The following is an 11,351-nucleotide window of genomic DNA, read 5'->3' on the forward strand; positions in this document are numbered from 1 at the left end:
GAGAAACTTCCCTTTAAACCCAGAAACATAGCTTAGAGAAATAACAAGTGACCCCGACTGCTTCTCTCAGAACCACCTCCTCCCTCTGCTGACATGCTCCCCCCAAAGCCTCACCCGGTACCAGGGACCCTGTGGTTGCCTAATGTCGTTGAATGGGTGAAACCTACCGCCTCACCTGCAAGTGAAGCACTCCCGGAACAAGAGCGCTGCAGTGATGAGGCGGGCAGGGAGGGCGGGGAGCAGCATGGCTGAGAACTGCTGCTGCCTCCTGCCCTCCTCCACCTCCCACTGTCTGAGGCGGGCAGGGGAGGGCGGGAGCAGCATGGCTGAGAACTGCTGCTGCCTCCTGCCCGCCTCCACTCCCACTGTCTGAGCACCTGTGTGCCCGGCGGTGTGCACGCCCGGAGATGTGTGCCCCGCCCTTGGGCTACTCGGACAAAGAAGCAACTGGACACCAAGAACACGGGGTAGAAAAGCTACACGGGTTTTAAAATAACAAGTTTCTAAAAGTTTATTACCAGCAGCTGAAAACCCCTGGCCTGAGCCCAGATACAAAGGTGACAATCTCAGAGGGATATTTGATTTATTTGATAAAAGACGGGGAAATGAAGAAGGCAGGGCAGTTGGTTAGGACGTGTAAGCCGCTCTTGACACCAGGGAGGCAGGTGGACGCTGGGAAGAGTGTCATCTGAACTGGCTGCGCCCCGCTTTGCATGCAAGAGACGACATCCGGATCCCGCCTTCAGCCGGAGGTCACTACGCATTCATCCCCAGAGCTGCTCTGCGCAGGCCTACGCCAAGTGTCTCCAGCACAGGCGATCCGTGAGATTAAAGTTATAGTTCTGGCCTTTGGCTATTTTCAACAACAGGTCCTCACTCTTACCGCAAGTCAGCTTGGCCTCTCAAGTTGAAGATCAATAGTTCTAGAGCAAGAGGTAAAAAGGTTACCTGCATACAGAAACCACAGACCAAGGACCATATTATATGTGCAAGTCAAAGTCTGACGGATCCAAAGAAAAGACACACACCAGAGAAGTCAAACCTAGCCAGCCCACGTGTGAACGCCGAGATCCAAGCGCGCCTGCTCAGAACGAGTCCCATTCAAACAATACTCATAAAGGTTTCCCCGTGCTATTTACAATGGTAAAGTCAATTTACTCTATAAGCTGCTAGGGAATTCTTTATTTAATACTGTCCTAACATAAAAGTTCACATAACTGCTTCTTTCAAACCATGATACTGAGCCTCATGACAACCTTAAAATTGGACCTAAAAGAAGGCAAACATAATGCCTTAGAGACCCAGAAACATTTGCACAGCTCAACTGTTAAACACAGTTCAACATCCATCCGGCGAATACAGTGGGGACGTCAGTACACGGGGTGTACAAGTTCTTCAGGGGGGTCAGAGACCTCTCGACGGCTCCTCAGGGGCCACCACGCGCTGGTCCTATGGAACTTCCTTCTGGGGCTGGTTTTCTCCCAGGACAGTGTGCGGACTGCCGGCCACGGGTTCAGATTTCCAGGAAGCATGACTGCCACCCTGTTCCTTAGAAGACCAGACATAAGGCTGTCACATAGATGTTATCATTTTCGCTCAAGTAGTTTTGGCTGAAGCTATATGACTTAGGTACATTCAATCACTGAGTCAAAAAGTTACTGTTAATGTTTCAGGTCAAATTCTATCATAACAAACAACGTAATACAAATCTTTACAGAAGCACAATTTCAAAAGCCCTAATGACAACTCACTCCTTCCAAGTCTCAGTCATAACCACAAAATTCCAGTACATTTCATCAAAGAGCATTTGACCTGAGGTTTAGGAATGGGGGGCGGGCGGGAGTGTAAAGCCTTCCTTTAACCTCTGACAAACAGACAACTAATCCTAACAAGAATTTTGCTAATGAAATACTCACAGTCCTTGCTTCTCCGACTCGTCTTAAAATGACGCCTTCTGCCAATAAAGCCTTCCCTGTTTCTGCAAATAGTTTCTCTTCGTCTGTCTCTCCGAGTTTTTGTAACTCCATGTACTTCTCCACGAACCTGGAATTCCAAGCAGTCATATCTTAGGTCTGCATGTTGAGAGTTGTCAAGATATGCTGTTACACAGTGTAAAGCATTCCCTTAACAGATCTTCCGATAAGATCATTGTTTTCCACCCTGCCTGGATAACTCAGTTGGTTAGAGCATCGCCCTGAAGCACACAGAGGTTATCGGTTCGATCCCTGGTCAGGGCACATACAGAACAAATCGATGTTCCTGTTTCTCTCTCACTCTCTCTTCCCCTCTCTAAAAAAATCAATAAAAAATTAAGAAAAGAAAAAAAGATCATTGTTTTCCTCCAGTGGAAAACTCCTCCAACTGATAACTGAATTTTTAAATACAAAGTCTCCCAGGGTTTATAAAATGCTTACCGTTGACAGGTAGACTTGAAGTTAGGATTGAACAGATCAAACGCTTTCTGACCAGATCCATAGGCTGAATAAAATTTCCTGGAAAATACAAACAACACAATGTAAGTAAGTCTTCAAATACAGATCACGGCCAAGAACAGGCCAAGAAGGAACAGCTGGGCCATGAGGAGTCGAACATGACATGGCCTACATAGCCTGAACCTAACAGTTTTGGATTTTGCCTTTAAATAGGTAATGCAGGCCCTGGCTGGTTGGCTCAGCATCAGCCCAGCGTATGGATGTCCTGGGTTTGATTCCCAGTGAGGGCACACAGGAGAAGCAACCATCTGCTTTTCTCCCCCTCCCTCTGCCCCTTCTTTCCCTCTTCTCCCACAGTCAATGGCTCGATTGGTTCGAGCCTCGGCCTGGACACTAAGGATAGGTCTGAGGTTGGGCCTCAGGTGTTAAAAATAGCTCAGCTGAGCCTGACCTGTGGTGGCGCAGTGGATAAAGCGTCGACCTGGAAATGCTGAGGTCGCCGGTTCGAAACCCTGGGCTTGCCTGGTCAAGGCACATATGGGAGTTGATGCTTCCAGCTCCTCTCCCTTCTCTCTTTCTGTCTCTCTCTCCTCTCTCTCCCTCTCTGTCTCTCTCTCCTCTCTAAAAATGAATTTAAAAAAAAAATAGCTCAGCTGATATGAGCATCAGCCCCAGACGGGGTTGTCAGCTGGATCCTGGTCTGGGTGCATGCAAGAGTCTGTCTATCTCCCTTCCTCTCCTTTAAATAAATAAACAAATAACTAAATAGATAATGCATGTACATGGTAAACACATCCAATGCTACACAAAGGTAACCAGTGAAAAGCAACACTCCTCCCCAGGAAGAAATACCAGTTTCTTATGTATCCACCCAGGAATATTCTAATAGACAAGCATATAGGCATCTATCATGTCTCCAGTCACATTGTTTAACCTCACAGCTAGTGAGCACTGGTCTGTATCTTGCCCTTTTTTACTTACTATTTCTTAGAGATCATTTCAAACCAGTGCCTATAGACTGTTTCCAGGCCTTTGCTACTCCAGACAGTCCTGGAATGATTACCTTTCCTCTATTTCTTAATGCACTGTGCAAGTCAGTCCATGGAATACATTCATTAAAATGGTATGATTGGATCAAGGTGTGGGCCCTTGTAATTTGGACTTCCAAACTGCCAAAATGCTTTGTAAGGCCAATTTACACTCACACCACTAATGTACGACAGTGTCTACTTCCCCACACCCTGACCAAATGATACTTTCCAATTTCATGGCCTCTACTGATTTGATAGTTGAAAACTTATAACTCATGGTAGTCTTGACTTTTCTGATGAAACAGATAAAGCATCTTAACATGTTTGTCAGCAAACTGAATCTACTTTTCTGTGATCTGTCCATGTCTTTGCCAGTTGTTCCATTTGGTGGTCTTTTCCTTACTGAATTATAAACAAACTTTATAGCAGTAAAAATAGAAAGTTAGCCCTTTGTCATATGTGCTGCAAAAAAATTTCCCAGTATGTTGGCTGAGTTTTGATTTTGCTTATGTACTTTTTTGGTGCAGAAAATTCAGTATTTTCATTTATGGCTTCTGGGTTTTATGTCACTCTTAGAAAGGCCTTTATCACTCAGACTTGTTTTAAAATTCTTCCATGTTTTCTTCTAGTACTTTTATGATTTCACTTTTTTTTTTTAATTTTATTTATTTCTTACAGAGACAGAGAGTGAGTCAGAGAGAGGGATAGACAGGGACAGACAGACAGGAACGAAAAGAGATGAGAAGCATCAATCATTAGTTTTTCATTGTGCGTTGCAACACCTTAGTTGTTCATTGATTGCTTTCTCATATGTGCCTTGACCGCGGGCCTTCAGCAGACCAAGTAACTCCTTGCTGGAGCCAGCAACCTTGGGTTCAAGCTGGTGGGCTTTTTGCTTAAACCAGATGAGCCCGCGCTTAAGCTGGCGACCTCAGGGTCTCGAACTTGGGTCCTCTGCATCCCAGTCCGATGCTCTATCCACTGCGCCACCGCCTGGTCAGGCTGATTTCACTTTTTAACATTAGGTTTTGATACATCTGGAATTTATTTTAAGTTCTTAAAAATATAATCCCGCCCTGGCCGGTTGGCTCAGCGGTAGAGCGTCGGCCTAGCGTGCGGAGGACCCGGGTTCGATTCCCGGCCAGGGCACACAGGAGAAGCGCCCATTTGCTTCTCCACCCCTCCGCCGCGCTTTCCTCTCTGTCTCTCTCTTCCCCTCCCGCAGCCAAGGCTCCATTGGAGCAAAGATAGCCCGGGCGCTGGGGATGGCTCTGTGGCCTCTGCCTCAGGCGCTAGAGTGGCTCTGGTCGCAACATGGCGACGCCCAGGATGGGCAGAGCATCGCCCCCTGGTGGGCAGAGCGTCGCCCCTGGTGGGCGTGCCGGGTGGATCCCGGTCCGGCGCATGCGGGAGTCTGTCTGACTGTCTCTCCCTGTTTCCAGCTTCAGAAAAATGGAAAAAAAAAAACAACAACAACAACAACAAAAAAAATATATAATCCCCCCCCCACAAAGATAATGTTAAAAAAAAACTATTTAATACAAGGTGTTACTATTTTGGCATTAATAGTAATAAAATGGAGAGCTATAAAATATTCTACATTGTTTAATGACCTATCACCCAGTTCCAACTACTCTCCACACAGAAGTACAAATGATTTTAATGTACACTTGTACCTGGAAAGCATGCTGACTACAATCATCCAATGGACCTGAGCAGAAAAGTGGTAAAAAAGTATTTTATGCCCCAAATATTTTGTGTCCTACCCTAAAAATTTCCAAGTAGAGCAAGAACAAACTTGTCCTCCTACGTCAAAGGAATGTTGTGTGTTATGGGGGTGGGGGGAATTCCTCCAATGAAAGGTACCTGGACCTCAATAGAGAATATAATAACTTTATAAATTCTATTTTTTGAGTGTATGTGTGTGTGAGAGAGAGAGAGAGACAGAGAAACAGAGAGAGGGACAGACCAAAAGGAGAGAGATGAGAAGCATCAATTCTTCATTGCAGCATCTTAGTTGTTCACTGATTGCTTTTTTTTTTTTTTTTAATTTTTTTTTTTATTTATTCATTTTAGAGAGGAGAGGGAGAGACAGAGAGAGGAGAGATAGAGAGAGAGAAGGGGGGAGGAGCAGGAAGCATCAACTCCCATATGTGCCTTGACCAGGCAAGCCCAGGGTTTCGAACCGGCGACCTCAGCATTTCCAGGTCGACGCTTTATCCACTGCGCCACCACAGGTCAGGCTGATTGCTTTTTCATATGTGCCTTGACTGTGGGGCTACAGCAGAGTGAGTGACCCCTTGCTCAAGTCAGCGACCTTGGGCTCAAGCTGGTGAGCCTTGCTCAAACCAGATGAGCCCGCGCTCAAGCTGGCAACCTCAAGGTTTCAAACCTGGGTCCTCCGTGTCCCAGTCCGACGCTCTATCCACTGTGCCACTGCCTGGTCAGGCTAAATTCTATTTTCTTACATCCAGGAATAGGGGTAAGAATAAGAGACATGCATTAACTTAAACCGGGCACAATCTCTGATCTTAACATTTAAGATAAAAGAAATCATACAAACTCAAGTACTAAAACTGACATAAGTATTGTGTTTTGGGGAAAGAGCTCTGTCAGTGAACTCCCAGTGTGTTGACCTCCTTAAGCTTCAGAGGCCACATGACTAAAAGGGGTAGACGTACCTGCCTTGAAGGGTTAGAGCAAGGCTTCAATGAGAATGTTTGCTAAGCATTTAGCATCTGCCTGCCGCAAAACAGATGTGGCCCAAACGGGGAACTATAATTGCAATGATCAGTCTACTTCTGGACTCCATATTCTACTTCTCAGAACTTCTGTTTCTCTCACATGGGGGATGGCACTGATTCACTAATTTTGCTAAATTTACAAGCCTTTCTCCAAAGGGCAAGCCCTGGCTCCATTCCTATTTAAGTGGCCAGATGCTGGCTGAACCTTCCCTTCTGCAGTTTTGCCGCATCGTATCACACTCACGCTCTAATCTGATCCTCGGGGTAGAAGATGTCCTGGATGGGAGGTTTGGCTTTGCCATAACGCAAGCGGGGCCTTCGGAAGACTGGCTCCCGCAGCGGGGGAAAGGCGTTATAGATGTCAAACCAGAGGGGCTTCTCCTTCAACACCCCGGCCCGCATGAGGTCCCGAGTCCTTCAGGAAGGAGAGAAAGAAGGTCAGTCAGTTACAACAGCCTAAGTCCCCGAACCAATCTAACCACAGTCGGGGACACCAGCGGGATCACGGAGTCCGCAAACAGAGCCGGAAGGAGGGCAGAGCAGCGGTGCCCCCCCACACACACACACAAACACACTACAGGTAAGATATCTTCATATCCCAAACCAACTCAACTAAGTCCCTCTGTCTTCGTATGTGTGTCCCGCCCCTCGCCCCATTCCCGTCACGTCAAATGCAAAGACGGTCCAGCCTGGCCCGTCCGCCTCTCCCTCCCTCCCTCTTCCTAGAGACCCCCACCACGTCCGGGAGAGGGGCAACCTTGAATGTGCAAGATAAATTCAAGGAGTGACACCGTCTAACACAACTATTCAGAAGCAGAAGAGAGAACAGACAGGCCTCCCGCGGCTCAGACACCGCACCCGGAGAATGCCTCGCCTTGCTCATACCCCACGCCAGCCGAGAGCCCGCGCCCGGGGGAGGCACCCTCAGCCCACCCCGGCTCCGAGCGCTCACCGGGAGAAAATGCTCCCCACGGTTTCCAGCCGGCTCCCCGCCATGGTCGGGACCTCTGCCCGGAAGCGGAAGCGCCAATGTCAGGCCCAGGCAGCGCAAGCTGCTAGCCGAGCAGACAATCTCCGGGCTAACACCGCAGCCCAGACGGGAGACCGGAGCCAGACAGAAGCAAAAGATGGGCCGAACTGGCGCGCTCCTCGGCTACTTGCCAGGTTCAGACAGGAGCACTCAATAGCCGAGCCAAAAGGGAGGGAGCGAGCCAAAGCCGGGCAGAAGCAATAAATAACCGATCTAGGGGAGGGATTAATTCTAGCGGTTGCTTTATCCTTCCCGGCTTCGCTGAGCCAACTCCTCCCAGCTGGGACCGCGCGCGGTGGGAAGAGGACGAGGGCGGTGGGAGGCGCAATCCATGTCCTGGCGGAGCCAACCAGCAGGCCACCAGCACTGGGCCCCAACTGGGCCTCATCTTGGTTGAAGTCACAAACTACACAGAAGGAAACCGAGGCCCGGGTCACTCTGGAGCCCAAGCCACCGTTCTCCGTCTCCAGCTGGTTAGCTCTCCCCACTAAATTTGCATCTGTCCCGCTGGGGGTGCTGCCTGCTGCAACTACTGTTTTCTCCCCGGAGGCCTGCTGCCTGCCTCCTACTTGGAGCTTGAAAAGTGAGAGTGTCCGGAGCAAACCAATTCCCAGAAGGAAACTCAAAAACATGGGGAAAGTAATCTCTCGGGGTTACCTTTTGGCCCAATAAGCACACTTCGGGTAAAATACCCCCATAGAAATGAAAGTATGGGCTGACTTGCGGTGGCACAGCAGATAAAGCGACAACCTAGAACGCTGAGGTCACCAGTTCAAAACCCAGGCTTGCCTAGTAAAGGCATGCATGGGATTTGATGCTTCCTGCTCCTCCCCCTTCTCTCTCTCCTCTCTAAAATGAATAAATAAAATCTTAAAAAAAAAAAAAGTAAAACACGATTTCATGGGGCTATTTGCTCAGGGATTGTCATTACAGCATTGTTTGTAGTGGCAAAAAAAAAAAAAGCTGGCCAATGGCTGCAAAATTATGGTCTATGTGGAATCCTATGCAGCTATGAAAATAGACGACTTTCCTGACCAGTGGTGGTGTAGTGGATAAAGTGTGAACCTAGAATCCTGAGGTCCCGGGTTGGAAACGTCCACTTGCCGGATCAGGACATATACGAGAAGCAACTACCACCAGTTAATGCTTCCTGCTCTTCCCACCCCTTTCTCTCTATCTCCTCTCTCTAATATGAATAAATACAATCTTTAAAAAATAAAATTAAATAGATGGCTTAGCTCCATATGTATTTACCTAGATGAATGCCCATGCCTTATAAGTAAATGAAAAAGGAAGTTTCGGAGAAATGCCTACCCTGCTAAGAGAAAAAGGAAAACACTGGACAGTATCTGTGCTTGTGTTTGTGTAAGGATAAAAACTGTGGAAAGACACAAGGCTGCAAACTTTGGTTATCTCCAGTAAAACTGCAAGAGGAGAAGGGAGAATGTTTTTATTTATCCCTCCAAGTTTGACCTGGAAAGAGTTTTTATTTATATTTGAATGTTTTAATCCAATGAAATGTTTTGAATCACAGGCACACACACACACACAAAAGTTCATTATCTTTGTCAGCAAGAAAGAGCATGGAGTCCTCCCAGAACCCGCCCTCTCCATGGGAGGCTGGTGAGAAGGAGGAAAGGAATGTGTGATGAGCAGCTGCTCCTTGTTTGCGTTATCTCCCTGACTCCACACACCTACCCACAAGGTGCCTATTATTATCTCCTCTATAGATTAGAAAGTGAGGCCTCAGGGGAATGAAGTAACTTGTCAGAGAGGTAACTGACACAGCCAGGCGTCCTTCCAGCCCAGCCTGGGCCCTTTCCAGAATCCACAGTGCCTCCTTAGCTATGCCTCAAGTGGAAGACTGGTTAACAGAGGTCAGGCCAGGCAAAACTGGCCCCAGGGAAGGCAGAGGACAGGGTGATTTGAGGCCCAGGGCTAAACTAAGAGGTGGGCATCACTGCTGCCCCAGGGACCTCTGAAACACAGAAGAGAGAGCAGCACCGCTCTGGCCGCTGGGCGAAGTGCAGAGGCTCCAGTCTCCCAGTCCTAGGAAGGTCTAGGAGACTTTGCTGGAGGGAGAGCAAACATGCTTCCAGCTAAATATAGTCTTCCCCGTCTCAGAACACGTTTCTAATTCTGTCGGAGTCAGAGCTAGCTGTCAGCCCAGACCACAGACCCACTTCCCTGCTCTGGCTCAGGCCCGCCCTCATAGGCCACTGCAGGTACCGCCGCTGAAGAATTGGAAGGGTTTATTCCAGGTTCAGGGAAAGAACCCGAAGACACAAACCCTCAGTGGGGGGGGGGGGGATTGCAAGACAAGACTTTTCTCTAGATCTTCTTAGAGAAGTCTCTTCCTCTACAGAGCCTTCAAAGTTTCCCCTCCAGCGTCGTATCTCATCTCTCTGTGACCAAGGGTGCAGAAAGTTGGCGGATAGAACAGGGGCACCATGGAGATGCGAGGGCAAGACGGGTTGGGAAGCCTCTGAGCCTACAACAGGAAGTGTGCGCCCAGGGCGTGTTCGTTTATAACACAGGAGGAAGGTCCTGGGCAGCCAGGGGTAGGCATCAGAAGCGTGTTTTCTTCCCTCCACAGCCTCTCGAGGCTGCAAGAGGCTGAGACACATGCCAAGCACTGAACAGGAACCTGGATTATCTCTTTCAACTGTCCAACCACGTGATGCCATAGGCAATGCCCTGAAAATCTTACCGAGGAGGAAAGAGAGCTTATACATTCTCCAAAAGGTCCTAATTCCTTTCACGATGCCGCTCGGCCCCAGTTCAGTCCCGCTGCATCGCATTGCAGGTGTGCCCGCTGATCGTGTCACCTTGGCACAGTTCCACGCTTCAAGCCTGTTTCCCCCTCTGGTAAAATGCGGATGGCAGGATCAACTGTCTGCACGGCTTGTGCAAGAGTAAAAGTGGTCATTCCTAGAAAGCACTAATCACAGCGCACACAGTGAGTCCTCGTGGTCAACAAGTCTGATGGCTTTTACAGCATCACTACTGCTGTTGTGTCCTGCACACCACAGGTCACCGCCTGGGACTGCAGCACACAATATTTCATTGATTGCCTTACTGGTTGATTTTCCTGTTAAATGATTCATTCGTCCCACAAACATTTAAGCATCTGCCTGACACTGTGCTGAGTCCAGTGGGTTAGACAGACAGAAAAATTCCTAATTGATAACTTCTGCACCGAGTAGCTTGTTGATTGTATAGTTTGCTAGGGCTGCCGTAACAAAATACTACATACTGGGTGGCTTAAACAACAGAAATTTGTTTTCTCCCAATTCTGGAGGCTGGAGGCAAGGATCAAGGTATTGGTAGGTCAGTTTCTTCTGAGGCCTCTCTCTAAAGACTTCTCTATACACAGTTACATCCTGAGGCACAGGGAGCTAGGACTTCAACGTATAAATTTGGGGGACACAATTCAGCCCATAACGGTGATAAGTACTTTGTTTGCCCATCTAGAGCTACCTGCCCTCTGTGCCCTTCTTCACCTGGCTCTGGGCCCCAGGAGGCTGACGTGTATGGACAGCACCCACCCAGCCCCTTGCCTTCAGCTGCCAGTTGAGTTCCAGTTGGTACTGCCAGCGGGAGGCATTGGCAGAGGAGTGGGAGAAAGCAGGAGAGTGAACCAGACTCTGTTCCCCTGGCTCCCTGCCTGCACAGCCCAGGAACTGAAAGTCACAGCTCCCACCATACGGACCCTTCACAGCTCTCTCTCACCAGGGTCCAGTCGCTGTTTCTTCCCTCATCTCTTCAGACTTAGACACAGCAAACTGTGCCCCTCCATTATTACTAGCCTTGAGGTCTAGACCATCCCTTGTGGCTTCTCTATACTCTGCCCACATCTTTGTGAACAGTGCCTGGGAGTTTGTCACACAAAAAGAGGAAGAGCATCCCCAATATCAGAAAAGCATTGTTAAGTGGAAATTCCAGCATATTGACAAAATCATTAATATTGCTACTCACCTTTGGCCAAAAAAGCCAGGATCAGGGGAAATCAGCTGTTGCTTTAAAAGAGGAGGAAGGCAGCCCTGGCCAGTTGGTTAGAGCATGGTCCCAACACACAAAAGTTGCCAATTCGATTCCCCATCAGGGCATGTAC

The 11,351-nt window shown here is 48.4% G+C and overlaps 1 protein-coding gene across 1 annotated transcript; it reads right to left on the minus strand.

Annotated features, from left to right (window-relative positions):
• Nucleotides 1–485: 485 nt before the first annotated feature.
• On the minus strand, nt 486–7,313 carry MRPS23 (mitochondrial ribosomal protein S23). Its single transcript, XM_066255517.1, has 5 exons — nt 7,160–7,313; nt 6,452–6,622; nt 2,415–2,492; nt 1,917–2,043; nt 486–1,548 (listed from the first exon to the last, which is right to left on the minus strand). The coding sequence occupies exons 1-5, from the start codon at nt 7,201–7,203 to the stop codon at nt 1,450–1,452; spliced, it is 519 nt and encodes a 172-aa protein (XP_066111614.1). The 5' UTR covers nt 7,204–7,313; the 3' UTR covers nt 486–1,449.
• Between the last annotated feature and the right edge of the window lie 4,038 nt (nt 7,314–11,351).

This window comes from Saccopteryx bilineata, chromosome 2 (assembly GCF_036850765.1).
Source record: "Saccopteryx bilineata isolate mSacBil1 chromosome 2, mSacBil1_pri_phased_curated, whole genome shotgun sequence".
NCBI classification, from domain to species: Eukaryota; Metazoa; Chordata; class Mammalia; order Chiroptera; family Emballonuridae; genus Saccopteryx; species Saccopteryx bilineata.